General features: G+C 39.1%; 1 protein-coding gene across 8 annotated transcripts in view; it reads left to right on the top strand.

The window, feature by feature from the left end:
- The window catches only part of LOC137301486 (neural cell adhesion molecule 1-like), a 441,173-nt gene that overhangs the window by 323,470 nt on the left and 92,778 nt on the right, over nucleotides 1-24,925 (top strand). For all 8 annotated transcript variants that reach the window (XM_067971002.1, XM_067970999.1, XM_067970998.1 and 5 more), the window contains 5 exons: nucleotides 4,304-4,454; nucleotides 9,731-9,915; nucleotides 10,531-10,627; nucleotides 15,519-15,689; nucleotides 19,676-19,810. In XM_067971002.1, coding sequence (XP_067827103.1) covers nucleotides 4,304-4,454; nucleotides 9,731-9,915; nucleotides 10,531-10,627; nucleotides 15,519-15,689; nucleotides 19,676-19,810 — 739 coding nt within the window. The remainder of the gene's footprint in view (nucleotides 1-4,303; nucleotides 4,455-9,730; nucleotides 9,916-10,530; nucleotides 10,628-15,518; nucleotides 15,690-19,675; nucleotides 19,811-24,925) is intronic.

Below are 24,925 nucleotides of genomic sequence, written 5' to 3'. Positions count from 1 at the left end.
TGGTATTGGCGTTTTTCAAGCGTCTATGGGGTGTAGGGCATAGCCCTGGAAAATTAGTCATCCAGGAGCAACGAGGACCAATTTCAACCCCATTGAATTTATTGGGAGGTGGCTATTGGGTCAAAAAATTGTATTTTCAGATTTCAGTACTAACTCTGGTACTGTTTCGTTTCCATTTAATAAAATAAATTGGTATTTTTTGCCAGGACTGCAGATTTTCTAAAGTTTGTTTCCCAATGTAATCTGATTTTTTATCCAGTGGTGATTAGTCAATATTGCCTATCTCTCTGGTGTGGACAGGTGAAAGTGGAAAAACTGGGAAATAAAAATTGAAGGTTTTTTTATTGTCAATCGGGTGTCTGAGAACCACCACCAAATAGCCTCCAAATCGAGCTACTGAGAAATCTACACACAGTTTCTGTTTTCCTAATGTGGAATGTACATTCTTTCCCTGTAGGGACACATTGTACTTAACAGTTCAGGCACACGTTGAGAAAGCCAGGGCTTAGGGATCCCAAGTGCACACGGGTATTTCTGCAGTTCAATCTGCTGAAGCTATGTGGCCCACCAACACAGAGCACTAATAAGCTTCCTGCTACATGTCCAGCCAGGATCATCCGATCTGTTAGGGCATTGGCTTGCAAGGTTATTTTGAGCTGAGTGGAAGGAATCCCAGCCCTAGTAACAGATATATCCCTCCAAGTTTTAGTAGTAAGCTAGGCCAGTGTTGTCCAATAGAAATCGTTGACTTGCCACAGTGTGGCTATGGCAACACCGTTTTAGCACAACAACAACTTGCATTTATATAGTGCCTTTAACATAGGAAAATGTCAGAAGGCGCTTCGCAGGAGCTTAATGAGAAAAAAATTGACACCGAGCCACAGACGGCGATATTACGACAGGTGACTAAAAGAGGTAGGTTTTCAGGAGCATCATGAGGAGAAAAGAGCAGTGGAAAGGCAGAGGGGTTTAGGGAGGGAATTCTAGAGCTTACTGTCTAGACAACTGAAGGCATGGCCACCAATGGTGGGTCAAAGCGAGTGGGTGATGCCCAAGAGTCCAGATTTGGAGGAACACAAAGTTTTTGGAGGGTTATAGGGCTGGAGAAGGTTATAGAGATGGGGAGGGGCAAGACCACAGAGATTTTTAATTCGAGGATTAGAATTTTAAAATTGAGGCGTTGGTGGACTGAGAGCCAATGTAAGTCAGCGAGCACAGGGATGATGAGTGAGTGGGATTTGGTGCGAGTTAGAATATGGGCAGCAGAGTTTTGTATAAGCTCAAGTTTATGGATGGTGGAAGGTGGGAGGCCGGCCAGGAGAGCATTGAAATAGTTGAGTTTGGAGGTAACAAAATGGATGAGGGTTTCAGCAGCAGATAAGCTGAGGCAGGGGCAGAGATGTGGCCAAGGAGGGGAATGGAATCAATCGTGAGGGATCAAAACACCTGACATACACTCTCGCTTCACGTGTATATTTACTTAACAAACATCTGTCAGCATTCATTAACCAAGGAGGTAGAGTACTCGCAACAGTCAAAAAACACTTGCACGCTCTGGTTTTGCCGTACCATTTTACCAACAAACGCAGGAAAAAGATTAAAGCACAAATGCATACACTGTGCGAATATGAATATTGAAATCATATGCCCAATAACACTTTCTTACTCATTTTTATTTACTAATTAGCAATGCAATTAGCTACATCTTGATTCCTAATTCACCACATATGACTGGCGACTAACATATTGAACAAGACTGAGCTAGGCTGATTGGTCAAATCTGGAGTACTGTGGGCTTCTTTGGTTCAGATTTCAGAATGCTTTTCACAATTCACCATCATTTGATTCTCTGTATAATTATTTTTTTATAATAATGTTTAGCCATTTGGGTGTTGCTGACCTCATTTTGGCAATTTAGCCTTGGGCCTATTTTCATTCTGTGTTTATACAAAGAAATGTACTTACTTTCAACATCCCTTAAGATAGTTTCAAACAAAGCTGCAGTTTTCTTTTGATTTGTTTTCTAGTGATGATTCCGTTTAAATCCTTCCTACTCATCCTCCTCACCGTCCCAACGATTGCTCTTTTAAAGTGTTACAAAACTGTGCTTGTTAACCATTTGAGCTGGACTTATTTTACCTGACTTTGGCAGGATATAGCTTTTTACCTGGAGGCTGGGTATGAGAACATATTCATATATCCAGGATTTGGTACCTAGCATGATTAAGAAGTTGTGAGAGGACAATATAAAGGCAGATTATCAGATTACCACTAACAGCAAGAGAAGGTCCAAAGAAGTTCCCTCAGTCTGCAGAATTCTAATAGATCGCTTGACCACTTCAGAGCTATAGTTTTACCACTTCAGCCATAAACTTTATTTAGTGTTTATATAATATTTCGAGCACAATTTCATAATCAATCTTATCAGTTTGATTAATATGTTTACCTTTTCCTGCTGGCTGCTAACGTCAGCTAGGCTTTCATCTTATTTAATTTAACTATATCTAGACAATAATAAGTATGTTATTAAATCAGATGTGCAGTACCAAAGTACCTGCATCTTCCAAAACTACATGTAATATTGTCTGGTCCATTCACAAGAAAATATTTTAAATTTAAGCAGCTAATATGTTTCCCTTAAAACTTTTTGAACTTGAAATGAAATTAAACATCCTAGATTTGGAGATTTCTGAAATATCTTTAGCAATTCCTGGGAATTGTTCATGGCTGTTCAGAATTTTTGATGTTACTATTTCCCTCTTGTTTGCACTCTGGTTTTCTCACTGCACAGACTAATTGTGGTTGGCTAGGTAGGCAAGTGACTTATTCCTGGGCTTTTATCAATGCTACTATATCACATTCATGAGGCAGGTGACAGCCAACTGATTGATTGTTTCACTGTTTTTCCAATTCCTGCCCAAGTACTGTGGTTTAAAATAAAAATACATGAACTGTTTAAACCCAGTGTGGAAAAGCACTTGCCCCCTGCCCGGCCCACTCTTTACCTCCCCATGATAGCCCAACTGAAATTGGGAACTTATCATGTAGGACTTATGGATGTGAATCTAGTTGTTTCCACTTCATGCTGCAGTTTGTTAGAGCATCAATGTGATGTGCAAAATTTTGTTTTTCCAAATCACTTCAAAACAAGCACAAACATGAACTTTTGAACCATCTTTGAGGTAAGTTTTGACAGGAAAGTTCTTTTAAGTGCTTATTTTTACTTCAGAAAAAGAGGCTGAGACATGCTGGCTGGGAGAGTAAAGGTTGCCTGAGAGATGGACATACAGACAGAGATTCACAGCTAGCCATGGAGTGTGAGAAAGTGAGATGTACAAGGGGTGATTTTATGAAATCAGCACAGAGGCTCACACACTGGGATTGCAAATCAGGAAATCAGGTGAACACGCCCACAATTTTTAACCTGAGCCAGGTGCTTAATTTTGTACAGTTACCACCACAGGAAATAAAGTTGTGCGAGAGAGGTATAGAGTGCAAGATAAAACAAAGGCAAGACGTGTAAAGAAAGAGAAAGATAAAAAGACACATACAGGAGATAAATTAAGGAGAGACTCACACAAAAGGAGAATGAGAGAGAAAGTCAGAGACAATACCAATTTTACTCAACATATTAAAATGCCTGCATTGTGCCAGACTAACATTGATGTGGGTTTCCAACTGGTCACTATACCAAGTAGCTATACAGTCAGGAAGTGTTAAGCTCACTGTTTAAAATGTACTATTTGGACAAAATTGTTGGTAAGCATAGCATGTGCCAACTATACAGGCAGCTGTTACAGTAGCTAGCTGGAAAATTCCTTCACTCTTAGGTTGAGAGAAGCAAAACACCAGCATTTTAAAAGATACTGTTGATTGAAGTTTCATGGTATTGTGCTTCAGTCATTATAGAATGATGTATCTTCTGACTTACCATCAGCAATGGCACAAGAGATTCTTTATTGTTATGTTAGTATTTTCCAATATATATAAAGATAGCCCAAAATAAAATGTGCTTTAATATGATCCGAAATGTTTCTGGGGAAAGTGCTTGCCTTTACTAATGTTACAGAACTTAAAAGCAACATGTTAAAAAGGCTAAATTGAACAATGTAACTTTTTTTTATATTGAAAGTAATGACTCTGTATAGAATAAGATCCTGGTCTAACTTACTGCAGAGAAATGTAAAAAGGCGAAATGAGGGCTTCCTGTACGGATCAGTTTCTGTTGTTAACCTGTAGTATGTGATCACTGCTTCAACACAAACATTTCTCTAACTTAATATCATACTTTTTTATCTGACAGACTATGGATGGACGAATTGAAGTTCACAGCTATGCAAGAGTTTCTTCCCTGACTCTCAAGGACATTCAGCACACAGATTCGGGTGAATACATCTGCAAAGCTAAAAATTCAATTGGCCAGGACTCGGAGTCTATGTATCTCGAAGTTCAGTGTAAGTTAGAATTTAATGCAGTTTGAATGCCGCTTGTTAACGTTTGAATTAGTTATTGGATTGCTGATTTAAAATTGGATGGGCAACTGTCATAAACATAGGAGTGGAACTGAACAGATTCCTATAGAACACAAAACAATTCACTGCATTTCTTACCAGTATTGTTTTTCCTTTCAAAAATACACTATGGGTTACAATAGCTTTTATTTCTTATTAATTTATTGGTCAAAAATCCCTTTCCAATTTTTCTCCCTATTCATATGTTCTCGCTGCCACAGATCGTTCCCTGTGCCAGAGATCAGAAAGCCCAAAGTCTTCTGTTGGGCTTCTGTCAACGTTACTCTTAAATGTGCAAGTAGACGTTGTTTGTGAGCATTCTGAGTGATGTCCCATTTATTTTCCATTTCCCTTTAGCAAAGCACTTAGATTTGAATCTGATTGCCTCCTGAGATAGGAAATCGCCATGTTGACATTAACAGTCATGGTAGATTTTGGTCTAGACTCATTGCTACGTAACCAGTGCGCACTTAAACTAAGAGGCTTGAGAATCAATGGAAATTGGTCCCCAGGCTTCAGCGTACAGGCAGCTCACCCGAGTGAAGACTTCAATGTCGGCCTGCTTACCTCGCTGTCGGGGGAGCACTCCTGCTCCTCCAGCTCTTCAGGAACGTTTCTTTATTTTAAAAAGAAGATTCCACCTGCCTGTCTTTGGCAGCCGCTGAAGAATCCTGAGCGGGGCAGGCCAGCCGCCTGCTAATAGGCCCATTTTCAAAATTTGTTGCCAAATTTACATATTCAAGGGGCCTGACGCCTGTTTTAGGCATCCACCCAGGACAGCTTAAAAACTGGGCCCTACGATTGTGACAGTGGGACCAATGCTTGCGTAGTTCAGGCACAGGCCGTTCAACTGCTCAATGGGTGTGCTTTGCACCTATTTTACGCCCGAAATGCGGGCACAACATGTACCAATTTCGACCCCATAAGCTAACACAAAGCTCCATTGAAATCAAGATGAGCTTAAAGTTCAGCAAAGTGGATTCCTGATTATTAAAACAACCTTTCCAGTGACTATAGGTTTAAGATAAATAGGTTCGACTGCTTATATCACACTGCAGCAGAAAGCGCACTTGAGACTGCACCGTATTCCCAGTGTAACTCCATCCACTTGAATATAGAAAGAGTCTACCAAAATGAAGCTGATTTCATGAGGTTCAGTAGCCTAAAGCCATTAAAATATGCCTTGAGTGCTCCCTTTAGCTCAATTGGATTTCATATTATGATCTTCAAAGTTTTGGCGTGACATTTTAAAAAAATGATAAATTTTTATTGCGTTTTTCTGCTTTAAAGGCACAAATCAGTTCTGTTGTACCCTTACCAAAGTAACTAAAATAACTGGTGAATGAGAACATCTGGATTTTATGTCCAGCAAACTACAATATGAATCTAATTGCCTATGTTCTAATTTATCTGCACAAAGAAAATTTCTTGGCTTAATTACAATGCTTTGCTTAATTGCAGTACTTGCTAATGAAGTTTCAAATCATATTTCACTTTACAATCTAAATTTGGATATAATTAAAGAAATTAATATAGCGGTAACTTCTGATCTATGTGGGACACTAACAATAAATATTGCTAATGTGGTGCAGGAAAGTACACATGTAGAAGTTGGCACGCATTAAACATTTTTGGAAAGTAACTCTTTGAAGGAGATATATCCTGTTTTTATTTCAATGTGATGACATTAGACCACAAGCAGTTGAACAGAAACTGTACACTATAGTCCTGATCCAATTTGATCAAGGAGAACAGAGATATCATTAATACTTCTCCAGAAAGTTCAGTTGGCAGCCACAATACATGGTCTGTATCATGGTAACCTAAAGAGTGATAAAATCTGCCTTTGTGTTGTCTCTCCACCCATGTGTGTAGCTGCTTTTTTATGACATCCGTCTGTTACTACAGTTCTGTAGTAGTCCTAACACATTTCCAAATTGCTATAGCCCTATCCAGTGCAGATGGTCTGCCGTTGAACATGGTATGTCTTGGAGCATCAGTTCTTAATTTTGTCCAATCATACCTTGATAGCAGTAACATGCATTGTACACACACAACATGGCTCCTATCTTAACATAAGGGGGCTTTTGGAAACAGATATGTACTTCTAGTATATAGGCACCATCACGGTAAGCTTTGGTACATGCAAACATTGGAGTAGACTTAAATACAACTAAATTATCATCAATTTAAAAGCACGTGCTTACAGTCTGTTTTAAAATTTGCTTTAATTAATCAGACATTGTTATACCTAATACAGTTATCATTTCTTGAAATTACTTATTTTTTAAATATAGCTGATTTAGACTTCAAGCTCAGTTCATCATACTTGACAGCACTGATTGATTATGTAGATTATTTAATGCACTAATTTCTGTATGATTTGATTAAATTTTGTTCAGACGGCAATCATAAAACAAACTTACTCTGTGACGGAATGTGAGATGCAGTTAGGATTTGGATCTTTAAAGTGCTTCAATTACATGTTTGCAAGTATCAGCAGTTTTAAATATTATTAGTGTGAGCAAAGTTTTATTTTCATTAACAATTAAAAGCAAGAATTATTTTAGCCAAAATCTAGCCAACCACAAAAAAAACTAACAAAAAAACATTTATTGTTGCTCCTTTTCATTATAGGGAAACTGATGTAAACATAAGTAAACTGGCTGCACTCAGGTTCTACCAATTAAAATTAGCTCTATAATATATGTATATAGATACACATGTATATAGATGTGTGTGTGTGTGTGTGTGTGTGTATATTATATGTAAGAGGTAATTGGTCACAAGTTACGTGGCATGTTTCTATATAAACTGCAACACCAAAGCTTGATTAGAGTTCACCTGTTCTTCTTTCCATTACATTATCAGTAATTTATTTTATGTTTATTTTTTGACATTAGCATTGTGCAGCAGGAATGCTAAGTGGAGCAGAGATGGTATGATGTGGATTACAGGTTAATAATAATGATAAACATGTAAGAGCTGAAGGTATATGACATCATTTGCATCTGAGGAGCGGGAGGAGCAGGAGTGCTCCCCGACAGTGAGGCAAACAGGCCAACATTGAAGTCTTCATTCGGGCGAGCTGCCTGTATGCTGATTCAGTAGTGGAGCTCCAGAAAGTAAACCATGGGTTGTATAATACATGAACGACCAGTAATTCTGTGCAGCATAGTATTCACATACATCAGTACAAATTGCGACAAATTTATATGAATTGTTTTGTAGGAATGTGTAGGTCAAAAATGTACCCAATTCACAAAACGTAGTAATAGATGCATTTTTGGCTACCCAGTTAGTCCCAAATCCACTTCTGTTTTAAAGCCTTTATGGATTCTGCTTCCACCACTGATTCTGTTAGGATATTCCATGTCCCAAGAACTCACTGTATATAAAAAAAAATCTCCTAATCTCTCCCTTCATTCTTTTGCTGACAATCTTAAAATTATGCTCACTAGTCGCTTACACACCAATCCCTTATGATTTTTAACACTTCCATGAGATCTCCTCTGTTCTATTGAAAAGAACCCAGTTTCTCTTCATAACTAAAGCCTTACATTTCTGGTATCATCTTAGTAAATCTTTTATATAACCTCTGCTAACGGACATACGAAAATGACAGACAGGAAAGACCATAGGTTCATCAAACCTGCCCCACACTCATGATGGCTGGAGCATCTTGACCAGACATTTTCTATCCTCCCCCTTGCAGTCATGGTAGGAAGTGCCTGGTCATCTCTTGGGAGAGGCAAAAAAAAGAGAAAAACCCTGGGCTAATAAAGGGGAAAAATGTCCTGGAAAATTCCTCTCTGACCCTCTCAGGCAATCAAAAGCAGTCCAAGAGATCGCAATGACCGTGCGTACGTTATCTGTAAACCACATACCTTCTATATGATGCGATCTCTGCCCCAGTCAAGAACCAGTCCAGCTCCCTCGTGAGGGAAGGAAAAAAAGTCAGGACCCACCGCACCAGCCAGAATCGCATTTCAGAGGCTCACTATTCGCTGGAAGAAGAACAACTGCCTAAAATCCAGTCTATTCATAGTCTTGCGTAGTTTAAAAGCATGTCCCCTGGTCCTCCCCAATCTGTCAAACTGGAATAATCTATCAATAGACATGCTATCCAGCCCTTTCATTATTTTATAAACCTCTATCAGATCGCCTCTATTTCTATGCTGCTCTAAAAGTAATTAAACCCAGCTCCTTAAGCCTATCTGAGTATCTACGGTTCTTTAAGCTAGGAATCATTCTCTTCGCTCTCCTCTAAACCTTTTCCAAGGCCACCATATCACCAGCTTGATACACGTAGGGGCAGCTAATACTGCGAATGATCCCTTTCTTAACCTGGAAGGAGATGAAGATGGAAAAGTTGAGGGCAGTGGTAGCTTTGACTGTGTCCCAATATTGTAGATTGGCTACAGGTGGTCTTGCAGCAGGTAGTACAGCTCTCCAACTGGCTCCAACTAACCCCTGTCATTAATTTTAACATGACTTGGTGACTGTCTCAGGATTCCACAACTTGCACTTAGACCTCTTGTTACTCCCAGAGCTCCAGTGAAAATTTGTACTGTCTGAGTGCCTTGCTATGTTCCCTCTCTTTTAAGTGCTTCTTATTATGCTGAAGTCTTGTAAATGCTTCAATTACAGTCAGCTTTCTAATGATTTTTCATATTTTCAGTTCCTGTTTCAACACTAACATGTTCTGGGAAAAACTTTGAAAAATATGTAATAGAAAGTTTAAAAAATACAGAAACACAGGATATTAAAAAATGAGCAAAAAAAAAGCACTGAAGAGAAAATGGAAAAATTAAAATCTACAGAAAGAGATATCTGCCCCTTGAAGAGCTCGATCAAACATTCAGCTTTCTTCTTGTCCACTCCAAATGGATAATTTAGGGCAGGGTCACACTTTACCTTATCGTACATGAATCGCCAATCCTTTAAATTTTGAAAGGAAGCTCTCTCGCATCATACATGAGGGGTCTTCCGGCCAGCCAAAGTGCCCATCCAGAAGATGGTACACTGATGTGAATCAGGCACACACCCGCAATGTGGACCACCACCAGTGTTCTAGGCCCTCGCTCACCCATTCCACGCCGTCACCACCAATCAGAGTGGAAAATCAGATATAGAATGTTTTACTTTATTAAGTGATGGGACACAAAAAGCTTCAGTGCTTAAAAAAAAACTTACCAATCTGTTTCTCTCATTCTCAGATGCACCAAAGCTGCAGGGCACTGTGACTGTTTACACTTGGGAGGGAAACCCTGTAAATATCACCTGTGAGGTTCTTGCTCATCCCCATGCTCTTGTAACCTGGTTTAGAGATGGGCAACAGCTGCCGAGCTCCAACTACAGCAGCATTAAGATCTATAGCACACGTTCCACCAACTACCTTCAGGTAGGAGTGTTAAAACAGAAAGCTATCATTGCAAGATGTATGCTAAAAATGTTGTATTTTTGGGGAGGGGGACATGGGGTTGAGGATGCCAACCATTCTCAAGATCCTACTGTATGCTGCATGGAGACTCCAATCTTTTCAGTGTCACTGTGTAATCAGCTAGAAACAGGCACAATTCAGCAGGATGCATAAGTTATTGCAAGCATTCCTCTTCTGGCTACAGTGAAATGGTTACCATCCACATGGCAGTCTATCCAGAAACCCAGTTATGGTAAGCAAATTACACTGATAGCAAGCCCTGAAAACCAGGGTGTGATTTTATAGTCATTACTGGACCTTGGATACGTGGTTCTGATTCTTATTCAACGATTGGGCTCAGTTGTCATGGGTGAAACAATGGCCAAACAGTCCATCAGCATTCCCTGGATACGGTATTGGGAACTGCCATTGCCTGTGAAGCTGAACACCCCCCACCCCTCACCGCATGCTTTCAGGACAGGAGGAGTATGGGGAGAAAATTGGAGGTTAAAAAAGTAACTTTGACCCCTGTGGTCCATGATAATTACAGTGCAGTTTATATTTAATTACTGATGTGATTGCATATCCTTCCTCTAGGTCACACCTGATTCAGAAAATGACTTTGGTCCCTACAACTGTACAGCTAGCAACCGTGTAGGTGTGGAATCTAAAGAGTTTATCCTCGTGCAAGCTGGTTGGTATTGTTTTCTCTGCATTTTTATTTTAAATAATCAGGGAAATTTCAACCTTCCCAACCATATTTTTATTTGAGTTCTCAGCAACAGCTCACTGGAGTAAAATAAAAAGTGTACAGCATGAAATTTGTGTGCTTTTTGTATGCAGCACATTTTGGTGAGTAGGTTACCACTGGCATATGTGATCTTGTTTCAGAAAACTTTGTATGGTTGGGATGCATTTAACGACAACTTTGGGATCTGGGCAGCACACTATGTTAGCTCAATATCATATCACTTCTGGGACTGCCCAGATTGATGAGATGAACTTCTCCTTACTCTGCTGGCTGTATGGACTCTCTAAAATCACAGTTCAGTTGCCAACCACAGAACGTATTTGGGAACTAAATTGGGAATGCCATTTAGAAAGACTAATTAAAGTGGAAAAATTCACATTGGTGCACAGGAATGTTCTTCTGAGGTTGGAGTTAAGCTATCTCATTGAGACAGGAAAAGCAGCTTTGTTTTGCATCTGTCTCAACTGCTCTTAATAAGTCAGCTTGCTGCTGACATTGGGTGACACAGTGGAAAAAGTGACACCTTTGATGAGCACAAAAATACAATTTAAAAAAAATGCACTTCATGTGAATGGAAACTGCTAGCATCAGAAATCTGAGGATAGGAGAGGTACTGTCATGTACATCATGTTGGCAAGTTGTGAAAGGTTATTATGTAAGGAAGTGTGAAATAAAAAAAAACATTCAGTCCATCAAGTCGTCCTCTTTTAATAAACCATCTCTAATTTGTACTCTTATGCTTCCTTGACAACTTACTTAATTTCATGGGGAGGTTGAATCGTCACAGGTAAAACTCCCGTTCCAATTTTTTTTTCCTGACCACTGAAGGTAGTTAACTGAAAGCACCGTGACACCTGTCTAAAATTACATTCGACATTGTTCAATCTTGACTGGCCGCATCCTACTGAGGACATGCTGTGGTCTCAACAGAACTGGAAACACAATTCTCTGTCATTTTTGTCTATTGTTATTGCATGAATTGAAACCAGATAATTACCCATCATTTTCTTCAAGGATTTAATCAACTGAAATCTATTCTGCAGGCGTACTAATTGGTTGAAGAAAAAGATTTTCTAATCTGTAGTTTTACTTGAAGTTTGTTAATTTTATACTCCTGTCCTTTTAAAGCAGTCAAAATTCAAGATGAATATCCTGGTGATATACTCTTTCAATCTTTTTTTCTTCAGCGCAAACAGATTGAATCTGATGACCTTGTTGCATTCCATTGTGGGTGGATTGTAGACTTCTTGGCCAAGCTCATTAAATTTGTTGCGTATAGTGTTGATTTTTAAAATGCAAGGGTAAAAAAAAAGCCAAAAAAGGTGATATTTAGCACGGTGAATAAAATCTTCGTCAAAGAGGTAGGATTTAAGGAGGTCTCAAAGGAGGAGAGTGAAGTGGAGAGGCAGAGAAGATTAGGGAGGGAATTCCAGATGCAAGGCCCTAGATGGCTGAAGGCATGGCTGCCAATGGTGAGGCGAAGGGAGTGGGGGATACGCAAGAGGTCATTGTTGGAGGAACACAGAGTTTTCGGAGGGTTGTATGCTAGAGGAGGTTACAGAGTTAGGGGGGGTGAGGTGATGAAGGAATTTGAACACGAGGATGAGGATTTTAAATTTGAAGCATTAGTCAGCAAACAGAAATGATACGTGAACAGAAATTGGTGCGGTCTTTATGATAGATAGAATATGGGTTTAGAAGCTCAGTTCAGGGTCAGATATGACGCCAACATTGCGAACAATCTGGTTCAACCTAAGACCGTGTCCAGGGGGGAGGATGGAATCGATGGCGAGGAACGGAGTTTGTGGCAGGAGTCAAAGGCAATGGCTTTGGTGTTCCCAGTGTTTAATTGGAGAAAATTGCAGCTATTCCAGGACTAGGTGTTGGACAAGCAGGCTGTAAACAGAGTGGCAATGGAAGGGTTGGTAGAGGTGATGGTAGGTAGAGCTGTGCATCGTCAGCATGCATGTGGACCCTGATATTGTGTCTTAGGATGATGTCGAGCGGCAGCGTGTAAATGAGAAATAGAAAGAGGTCAAGATTAGATCCTGGAGGACTCCAGAGGTAATAGTGCGGGGGCAGGAAGCGAAGCCATTGCAGGAGATTCTCTGGCTACCACTGGATATGGATGAGTGGAACCAGGCGAGGGCGGTCTTTCTCAGCTGGAGGAGAGGCATTGGGGGAGGATGGCATGGTCAACCGTGACAAAGGCTGCGGACAGGTCAAGAAGGATGAGGTGGGATAGTGCACCATCATCAAAGTTACATAGGATGTCATTTGTGCCTTTGATGAGGGCCATTTCAGTGCTGTAGCATGGGCAGACCCTGATTGGAAAGGTTCAAACATGGAGTTGTGGGAAAGAAAGGCATGGATTTGGGAGGTGTCAACACATTCAAGGACTTTGGAGAGGAAAGGGAGGTTGGAACTGGGAATGTAGTTTGCAAGGACAGAGTGGGTTTTTTTGATTAAGGGTTCAGTACCTGAGGAGAGGGAACCATTTATCATGCAGCTAATATGGCAGCCATGAAGGGTTGCTGGGTGACCAGCAGCATAGTGGGAATAGAGTCGAGAGAGCAGCAAGTGAATCACATGGACAAGATGAGCTCAGAGAGGGCATATGGGGAGATGGGAGAAAAACTAGAGAAAAATGTGGGGGTCAGGGCTAGTGCAGGGAAGTACCTTGGGGGATGGTTTGGGTTGGTGTGCAAGGGAAAGGGAGGGGTACAGCTGAACGGATGGTTAATCTTAGTGCCAAAGAGCTCCTCAAATGTGTTGGAGGTGAGGGTGTAGGGAGAAGGGGAGTGGGGTTTAAGGAGATAGTTGGTAGTGGAGAAAAGAAGCCAGGGGTTATTTTTGCATTCCAGGATGATCCTGGAGTAATGAACAGTTTTGGCTGAGGTGAGCATGGCCTGACAGTACTTGATGTGGTCCAGCCAGGCCTAGCGATGAATGGCTAAACTCACTAGATGTAATCCACTTTCAAAAATGGGTTTGTAATTATACCAAATGGTGATGTATTGGCAGCTTTGTAAGAAAAGTGAAAGTAAGAGGCAATTACTGTGAAGAAAAAGATTTTTTTTTAAACAAAGGGAACTTGAGAGAATGAGGCATTTCTATAGTACAGTACTCAAAATCACAGATGTAAGCATGCAAAATATTTTAAGAAAATTTGTGCATGGAACGAAATGGAACATGATTATTTGGTGCAAACAACAGAGATCTAATCCACTGGCAATTATATGTGACAATCAAATGCCAGTCCAGATGAACAGCTCTTTTCATCTAAGGCGGAGAACTAATTCCCTTGTGCATCCTTTGTTTGATTAAAGGATGTCAGCTTTCTGAGCACATGGGGGAGCATCCAGCTTGATTTGAATATTAAACTGCATAAAAGCAGATAAGGTGCATCTGCATTAGGCAAAAGCCCATTTAGAATGGACTTAGCAGTGATTTTAAAAAATGTTTATTTTTAGTTGGGAATGTCTGTACGCAGTGCCTAGTTCAAATGCTGTTGTCATTTCAGTGCTATAGAGCCCACATTTATTCTTGTGGGCAGATTTTATACAATACTCAAGAGTTGGTAAGTAAACCATAAATGCTAAATCACATCAGGAAGAAAAATTGCTTGTCAGCAGCAAGACCACTGAAGCTTAACTGTCAATAGATACACCATTACTTTGATGTTCAGCACAATGCTTTGTGCTGCAGATGATAATGCAGTAATATTATTGTATGCCACCTTCAAGTTTATATATAGACATTTACTTATTTTTTGCTGTCTTACTTTTAGAAAAAGAAAATTGATGAGACATATGTTCGAGTTAACAACTGTTTTGTCAGTAACAAATATCTAGGAATAGATGTTTCTCTCTGTGCATCATAAGTATAATGTGGCTTCCCAATTTATACTCATGTCTTTTTCGCTGAAATTAGCCAGTGGAAGAAAATATACCTTCTTGTCCTTAATAATCAAGCAAGTCCCTTAAAAGTATTCAGCATAAGTGATATGCTTTGTTTCATGGATTATTTAGCAAATGTCAAAACACCAGTTATGTGGAGTAAGTAATTTCCTAACAGTTGCCGTTAGCTTTGCATTAGAGTCATTGTTGTTTTTGTATCTTCACACACTTCCACTGGAAAAGGGTGTAAAGTAGTGGAAAGATTCACAGGCTGATTAACCGTCTGACGTGAATGCTCCTTCCATGGTCGTAACCATCTTTATACCAGCCAAGAGGGTGGTTAGTCCCATATGGCGGGTGGGTTTTATGGGCTCCCACAACCCATATGGTGAGGGGTGGAGGGGGTGGGGTGGTGGCCACCCACACTCACTGGACTGGAGTATCCCACTGGATGTAAACGTAGAATTCAGAGCTGGAGCTCTGGTCTCCACTCGCTAGGACTGCCTGGAGCAGAGTTCAAACTCCACACCTTCTGACTCGAGGCAGAATGCTACCATTGAGACGAAGGCTCGCTCTATTAGAGTTTTTAGACGAAGGTTTCAGATACTGAGGAAACTTCTCGTAATCTAAGCATTACTTTTCGCAGTTTATCATCAGGCTTTGTTCTTGATCTTAAGACTCCATTTAAATCCTATAGCAACGAAGACAAAGCTGCTAAATGCTGAGTGAGATTGATAATGGCTACTTGCAAAATTAACTTGATACTTCTTCAATGGAAAAATATATTCTGTTTTCAGCAGAAGGTGACAGAAATGAGGGGACTCTGCATGAGTTATGCGCTCTGTACATGTTTTAGAAATAAAGTGTAGGTGTGTGTAGTTTTCAGAAACTCTTGACAGTGGTGCAAGTATTTTATAATATTCTTACTGTTCCAGAGACCCCATCTGCTCCAACAGTCCTGGATACCATACCCTATTCCAGCACTGCGCAGATCGAGATAGAAGAACCTGAATCAACTGGTGGTGTGCCAATTCTGAAATACCTAGTGGAATGGAAAATCAAGGATACTGACGAATGGTTCACCAAGAATTCTGATGCAAGGGAAGGTACGTTGAGAAAAGACAACTAGAACATGGAATGATGGGCTGTGAACTTGATCGCATAAATTCGCATCCTCTGGAGGAAGTTTTGAATGAAAGGCACTGTTGCACAGGATGGGAGAGAATATCAGTTGGAGAGTCATCACCAATTGCTCTCACATACTTACTATGCAAATCCGACTCCTATCAGCACTGAAAACAGCCTTGAAGCAAGTTTCCTGCCTGCCCATCCACCTGCCAAATTGTATATAGTGAGAGGGGATCTAAAAGGGAAGCAAAATATATATATATTTTTCTTGTTAATTTTCCCCCTCCTCCCCTGAAGGCTTTGATTCCTTGCTTGTAGTATGGTTCTACAGGCATCAATTGCTCTCCTATAATTCACTGGGCCTAGAATTTGGATAGCGCCACGCCCATTTTTTGGGCGCTAAACAGGTGTGTAAGCCTCCAATATGGTGGGCAGGCGTTAGGCCCTTCGCATATTCAAATAAGGGGACTGTTTGGTATTGGGTTGCCCTGTACACAGCCGGCGCAGGGCCCAGTCACTGCTACCCACCCTTCCCGATCCCAGATACTGCCACCCACCCTTCTCGATCCCGGCCACTGCGACCTTTCCTTGCCAGTCCCCTTTATGGACTTACATGAGGGTCGCTGCTTCTGTCGCAGCAGCCCGATCTTGGAGTCCTTTTCTCCCGCGAGCAGCCAGCGGATGCCCATTGGGGTTTGCAGCTCACCGGCTCGATGATGAGGCCTGAGGCCCAATATTACACGTGCCTATCAGGCGCAGGGATCGTTCTCTTGCCCCCTACATGCCAGTTTTTAGGGCGCGGTCAAATTTCTACCCTCTAGCTTGCCGTTATTCATGTGTGAGCCTTAACACCGTATTGGAAACCTATTCTACCATAGGGAACATCACAGCCAAACCCACTCTTGCACTTAATTGAAGTCCACACATATGCACTTCTAGCAGAGAAACCTTGGTGGATTTTTCCCCCGCTACCTTGAGAACATGAGGGTAAATGTGTTGTCTCTATTGTTGCTCCAGCTGAGATCGGCCAACTCGGACAGACCAGGGTTCGAGTCCTTACTTGTAATATTCATCTGCTGCCTGGACAAATTCTCAGAATTTTTTGGGAAGCCACAAAATATCTTTTGGTTAGCAAAATATAATGAAGCAATTTTATAAAATACAAAATTTAGGATTGGTATTGCATATAGTGGGACATGCATGCTAGTTCATTTTATTATCAATATAGAATATTCGTGACAAGGAGTGATGAACTCGCAGGATGTCACGTACTAGCTCTTGACCTCCATAAATGAGAGATTGCTAATGGCTCAGAATTTATCATCTGTACACCGCCTATTGAAATCATTTTTTTAAATACCCATTTTATATTTAACTCTTAAACCTGTACATACCTGTGAATATATATAAAAATATATGTATAGTATGTTTTCAATAAATATATTTAATTATTGGCACATTATGAGATAATGGAATATAAATAATTAAATAGAAAGATGATATAAATATTCAATGGGGCTGATTTTGACTCTAAAATGAGGACACTTGATATTTAAAAAACAATTCAAGAAAATAATGCAGCCTATAATTGATGAGAAAAACAAGGAAGAATGTAGTGAATAACAGGGATAGTTATATAATTGTACACAAACATGTCTGCTATCATAATTCTAGTGAGTTATGAAGAGCTATCCTGTTTGGCAATCGAAGATAATATCCTAGATACTCAAGAAAAGAAGGAAAATACTTCAAGGAAACTCAGGAGATAGGAGTCCAATTTAGATAATCCTCATTATTAAGTTCTTCATTATTAAGTATGTCTGTCACATAGCTGTTTTAGCTAGGTCACTGCTTTTTTTTCTGTTTTTTTTGGCATTGACCTAGAACACTCAGTGACGCCTCATTATAATGACTAAGACGCATAGCTCCTGAGGTGCATATCATAATGAAAGCTGAGCAGCATTAAGTAATCTGAATAAAATTAAGACTGACCCATGGATTTAAAATGTACTCCAGTCGTCCTGGTAACTAATTCTCTAATACTGATATGTTTACTGCTTCTTACATTGAGTGTCCTTTCCAACTCATTGAAATACTTTTCTTGGCAACTAACAGATTAACCAACAGAAACCGTACCTTATATCTTAGACCGCATGCATTAAACAGAATACCTTGCATCACTGCTGCTGAATAAGTTAAGGATATAGATCCTCAATAAAGTTAACAAGGTTTCAAAAGCTTTAACCCAGAAGGAACCAATCTCGGCAAATCTTATCAAATGCCTTAGGGAGACCTAGGTTAGTTCATAGCTCTGCCAACAAACATTAGATGCAATTCCCATACAGACAAGTCAAACTTGAATGAGATGCAGTCTGTTCAGCAATTCAATTTGACTGCTTTGCAGACAGATATTTCCAAAAACTATGCATTTCAGCAGAATACCATTAAATCTGTTCTCTGTGCAGTACAAAGAGGCCTGATTGATGAAAGAAAGTTTTGATCTAAAAAGTTCTTAAATAGTAAAAAAAAAACATAAAATGAATGGAAAAATCATGGGCACTATGCCCTTGAATTTCTCCTATGTGTTGCCGTCGGACAAAACTTTCTGCCAGTGCCATGAAAAGATTCTCTCTGTCTCTTGTGATCCATAAAAGTTTCAAGCATAATACCTGAAGTCTAAACTCATTCCCTGAAACTAAATTTTAAAGGATCTTCTGAGTTGTAAATTATGGAATAGTTTGATTTGAAATCAAGATTTGCTTTCTCTATTCAGATTGAAAAGAAACAAGTATTTCCCAGGCAAATATAATGATGTCCATTAGTGATTACACTAAAGTGAAGTATGAACGCAAAGTGACACTTTCAAGTCATCAACATCAGTCCTTTTTAAGATACTGGCGTGCACAAGTAAACTGACATAGCACTCTTTGCATGAACATAATGCGATTTTGGAGACCAAAGGCATGTTTATACAAATCCATTTTTGTTGTTGCTTCCCTACCAGCCTAATAAAAGCATCCAATCACTGGAAGGCTTGTAGGATTGGTAAGCCTTTTGATCCCTATCAAGTGGGTGGTCGAGCTGAAAGTAGTTGATTGCTTGAATGTGGTAAAGGTACAGTAGATGTTAGCAATCTCCCCAAAAATTTAAGAAGGCAGCTACTTTCCTCGTGATTTGGTCAGAATTATTACAAATGCTTTGTGTTTCTCTCTATGCTGCCTAAAAGTTTTCTTTTTCTGCCAAGTTAAAAAATGCTGTCCAGTTAAAATGTCATTAGCAGTGCTAGATTCTAATTAAGATTCATAGTTTATAATAACCTTCTCCCAAAAACTTACTTAATGTGTATTCACAGGCGACTGCAACCTAACACATCTTTCTACACTTGAAATAAAACAATCAGCACCGGGGAAATTCATTAAAATAAAAGTTGAAGTGTAGATTTGTTTCAGTTAATATTAACCATTGATATGACTTTGTGAAAATATTACCTGTATTATTACCAGCACATTGGCATTGTATAGACTGAATTATTAAACCTTGGATTACTGGCAGGTTCAGGAAAACTTTTACTTCTTAGGCTAATTGGATTTGCTTTGTTTTCAGCTCCTGTAGAAACCAGACAAATTGAAAACTATGTTCCACATTGAAATTGAGAATGAATGAAAACATAAAGAAAGAACTTGCATATAGTACCATTTGCATCCTTGGGATATATCAAAGTGTTTCACAGCCAGTGAATTACTTTTTAAAATCTTTCTATATAATTTATTTGTCCAGCACCCAAAGAACATATAGGGAGAGTGCCTACTTGTATACCTTTTCTCGTGTCCATTTGTTACCATTCAATTCTTAAAGAAATTCCTTCAAACTTTTTAATAACTGTGGTAGATCTGGGAAATGTGATACTGCACTATAATTCAGAGTTATGATGCATAATCACATAACAATATTCAATATTTGACAGTCCTAGGTTCAGACAATGTCATTACGATCAGTGGACTAATTCCAGAAACCATATATAGCCTGCGGTTATCTGCTATCAATGGAAAGGGAATTGGTGACGCCAGCCAGATCACTAATTTCAAGACAGAGCCAGTCCGTAAGTACAAGATGGTTCATTGATCTCACAGTTTAAACTTCTTGTTGCAGTGTTGCTTTGAATCAATAAGAAAATGAGAATTGAACCTTTGGACTCATTTGCTTTATCATTGTTCTTGAAAGTAGATATTTGACTATTATGCAGTCACAATAATGTTACATAAGATAACACTTAACAACTTTACAAGTGGTACCCTGAGATGGAATTGACCCCTCCCCAATGAATGATGTTGCATTGCAGTATCAAATATGGCTCAGTATGCTGCTACTGTTTCAGTCATAATGTATTACAGTAAAAACATGTTGCTAAAATTATAGTTACTATCTTTCCTGCATTATTTAAAGATGAATCAGCTCAATGTTTTTCATATTTAAACTGTTAGCCCTTTGAAGATAGTGAGGTTCTTTTTTAATTAAGAGATCAGGAGAGAGTGAAGACTGAAGCCTACAGCCATTGGAATGGATGGAAAATGTTGTTTGTTGTATGTGCATATCACTTGTATGAATAAGGTATTTGCTGTGTGTCATAAATGCCCTGAAAGAATTTTATTGATCAGGAGACTTCAAATGATTGTGGTTTAAGTGCTCGAGATAAGCAGCGATTTGATGTCACTGCCATTACGCCTCTGGGATTCTGGTTTATAACCAGTCTTGAGAAAGGAGATAAAGGACTTTCCTCCCTGATGTAAAATAGTGGATGAAAATGAATTGCAAATTGAAAGTACTGATTAATAGATCTAATTTCACACCTAATCTGGCAGGTTTAGTTCTGAGAAATGGAAAGGTTTAAATGTGTGTGCTGGTTCAAGAAGGTGCATTCTTCTGAAATTTGGTTGTCCAGAGGAGTCTGGCATTGACATTCACCTCTGTTACAACTGACATATAAATCTAATGCATTCTGCAGCCATGCCGCAAATTTAAAAAAAACGAGTGATGAAAATTCTGGTTTCCTCCTTTGTTGAAAACTCTCTGTTCAATTCGTTTGACAAACACATGTAATTATACAAAGGAACTACTCATTACTTAGCAATGATTGCATGCTATAAAAACAGTCAACAAAAGAACTGCTTCCAATGGTTTTTTTTGTTTCTAATATTGGATTCAGTAAATCAGGTTTAAAAAAAACTAAGTATGTAATTATCTAGCTAATTGCTAGAAATACCTTTTTCAACACTTTTTTAAAAATGGGGCAGAAAATTAGTTATGCACTATAGAGATAATACTGCACCATTAGTTGTGTTACTGGGTATATTTTATGGGTATGAAAAACTCATAATTTACTGGCAAGGAAGCAGAAAGTGAAATAAACCCAGTAATGCAAAGCTGCTGGTGCAATCTCCCATTTATTATACGTGCACATTGATGTTAATTGTGTGTAAAGGGAATGGTAAGAAACAAGTTTAAAGAATTACACAATGTCACTTTGATTACCAATTTAACATGTGAGTACTATTAGAGTGAGGAATAATGTGAACAGCAATGACCATACTGTTGAGGTTTCAGATTTGTTAGTAATCATTTGTTCTTGTGACACCCGAATGCTTCAGACTCCTGGGCCTTGTACGGTGAAGTAGTCTCTCCTGTCCTTTATTAACGCCAGTGAAACATGCGGAGAAAGTAGCTTGTGGGAAGAGTACATGTGCGTTGTAATTTTGCTTTCCATTGGTGCTGCAGACTGTCATCTTTACAAATAAACAGAGTCCCATAATTTAAAACTTATATTTTAGTTCCTAATTAAATACATGAGAATGTTTTCCTCCGATTTATTACCATCATTAGTATATATTCAAAGCTACAAGTGTCAGGACTGGAGTCCTAGGTAACAAACAGTAAATATGTCTGTTGTAATCACTGCTGAGCTCACAATTATTGTGGTAAAGCCTATTTCATTTCTGTCTTTAAATCTTCACTCTTTTGGTCTTGATCAAGGTACTTCATCCATCTTTACATCTTTTCTTTTTCTTTCCATCTCTCTATTCTCTTCTCATTTATGTACATTACAATGGAAGCAGTATTCACTGGTGAGCCAAGTAAGTTCATCCCTAAATCCTGTCTCTGACTCTGCATCTGTCTCTGTTCATTGCTAAGATTTTATTTGTAAACAATTTTACAACACCAAGTTATAGTCCAGCAATTTTATTTTAAATTCACAAGCTTTCGGAGGCTACCTCCTTCGTCAGGTGAATGATGTGAAAATCATTTTCACATCGTTCACCTGACGAAGGAGGTAGCCTCCAAAAGCTTGTGAATTTAAAATAAAATTGCTGGACTATAACTTGGTGTTGTAAAATTGTTTACAATTGTCAACCCCAGTCCATCACCGGCATCTCCACATCAAGATTGTATTTGTTAGTCTTATGGTGTTTTCAGACAATGCCTATAGCATGTCATGGGGCTTGGTGGCACAGCAGGTTGATATACCAATGTGCTGTGTCATGGAGTGGGTTAACACTTCGCCATTTCTCAGATGATGAGGCTCCCAACTTGGCCAGATCAACACAGCAGGGTGTTGAGCAGAGGCCAGGCAGGGTCCCCCAGGGAAAGAAAATAACAAGGAGTTAGCACCCTCCAGGCTGCTTCTATGCATATCTTCAAAGCCACTTACAGAACACCATTAGCCAGTGCCAGACAGCAGGTCACTTGCCTGCCCCTTTGCCTGTGATTGATGTGTGGTTTGGGGATAAATAAATTCCAACAGTGTACCAATTTGATCACTGCAAATATTTGTCGATCTAACAATAATTGTTTTATTTTACAATTGTCTATTACTTTGATGTTTTTTGCAGATATGTTTTTTTCTTATTCTTTATCATTTGCACCAAGAATTCCTCCTATAATTCTTGTCAAAATCAAAAGTAACCATTTTTTTCTTTTGAGCTCAGTTGTACCACGTGCCAAAGCAGCAGAGTAATAGAGTGCTCTGGCCTGATAGCAGCAGTGTTACATTTTAATATTTTTAGGTATGGGAGACATCACAGCTGGCAGCATCGACCTTTTATAGAGATCAACTCTACTTCACTATATTGATCCACGCACAGCAGATTGACCTTAAATTCTCACTTGATTTAGTTCCCTCCAGTATCTTTGTGGCCAACAAGTCACTACTGAATGTGAATGATATCTCTTGTGTTTTGTTGTAATTTGAGCATTTTTTCATTTTAAGTGTAATTAACGATTACAAGTGGTCAGCACAGAAACAAAGTCAAGTGAAAAGCAGGGCGATGAATTTCCGCTGGGGTTCTCCCACCGCTCAATGATACAACGGACGAGTGGAAGAACCCCTGTAGAGATTTAACCCCTGTGACGTCAAATCTAATTGTGGCTGCAAATGTCTGAATCAGCTATATTTTGGAAAATGAAGACCATGTTTCTTCTGAAGTGATGTGCCAGTATTCTAATTTATACATTTGGCCGTAGTTAAACCTACCCATTTTTTTCAAAAAAACCCAGGTGTAACTATAGATTTGCTACTAATGTAGCTTGCTCCCATGTAGGGTTTGCATTGAAAAATTATGACTATTTAATACTGTCAATTTTGAATAGCAATGATGTTGACCACGTAAGGTAGCAGTGAAATACTCGGGGGGTAATTTTAACCTAATCTGTTTGGTGGGAAACTGATACAGTCAGATCCGTCCCCCATTTTGCTTTCCGTCAAAGTAAAATCGGGTGGCCGATCTGTTGGTTTCCCGCTGAACGGGTTAGATTTAGATGACCCCCATAGTCTTTAAAACGAACTCATTTTGCAGAAGTACATGACCTAGCCAGACACAAAAATGTAAAAAAACTTGAATGCATGGATAAACTAAGCAACAACTTGGATGCAGCAGCCAAAAGAATATTTTTTTGTCAAGCAACTGCAATATTCGGCTTTGCCCATGGGTTAGCGTATAGGGATATGCGTAGATAATAAGTGTAGGCATTGCGTTTTAAGTTAATATTTATGCACACAACTCATTGATTTTAATATATTTGATTTATTTAATGTTGTTCTGAGAGCAGTGGGAGTTACTGTAGTATAACGGAACATTAAGAAGATGGAGTATCTGAGTCATCTGTTTGTGGGAGAATAATTTGGATCTGATTTCACTTCATATGCATGTTTGTAACTAGACCAGTACAAAAACAGATATCGATAGGGATTCTGAAGGTAGACACTTAACCTTGCAATGAATTAGCATGACCGTACTTGTGTAACTACCTCAGGGAAATGATGATTGTCTTCAACTAGAGTGTGAACTCATCCCTTAGCGTGGATATCTTTTTTCTGAATTTGTGCAGGTGTCAGAAACTTTGCAAACACATAAAAAGCATAACTAAAAGTAATTAGGGAGAAATGTCTTGTTACAGGTAACCAGTTATTTGTTTGTTCCCTATAAAGGAGCAACTAATACAACATTCAAACTGGCTATTGTCATTATTTTTGTTTTAAGATCAGAAGGGTTACACTATAGAAGGTGGAAAATCACAGCCAACCTTTATCAAATCTGACTCAAAAACATTTGCGCTATCTCTTCATTTCCTATATGCCCACCCCACACTGTCACACTTCCAAGCAGCTTTTTTTTCCAGCTGATCAGCTATAGAACCCCTTCATAAGAATAGAAATCAATAAGTATAGAATAGTTGATGACTTGTTTTAGATCTATAAATGCAGAACATACATGTTTCTTGATATCTCAGGAAATAATTAAGTACTACTGTGAATATTTGTCATGCCTAGTTGTTGTTTTTTCTGGGTCTTAATCATTGTCTTTTTGCATCCTTAAATGACATGTCACAGAATGTCTGCAGTAACTTTGTACTCTTCCAGCAGGTGAATGTTAAGTCACATCATGAGTTTATAATTTAAAGTGAGGTAAATGTGTCCGTTCTCAGCAAGAACAAAAAGTGTTACTGTTGTAGGGAAAAAAAACTAGCACCCATGTGTCTTGTATCCTGAAGGTCTGTCTCCTATTGTTAGACCAATTAAGGAGAGTAAATAGGAGAGGGGGAAAAGTACCCTGCCAGGTAAAAGATAACACGTGCAATAAACTTGCTATGAAATGAAAGGATCAAAAGGTTAATAGAGATATATGTGCTTGCAGTGGTAGAAATTAGACTTACACATGGACGA

The sequence above is a fragment of the Heptranchias perlo genome, chromosome 33 (assembly GCF_035084215.1).
Source record: "Heptranchias perlo isolate sHepPer1 chromosome 33, sHepPer1.hap1, whole genome shotgun sequence".
NCBI classification, from domain to species: Eukaryota; Metazoa; Chordata; class Chondrichthyes; order Hexanchiformes; family Hexanchidae; genus Heptranchias; species Heptranchias perlo.
This window is presented reverse-complemented; position numbering and strand designations above follow the sequence as displayed.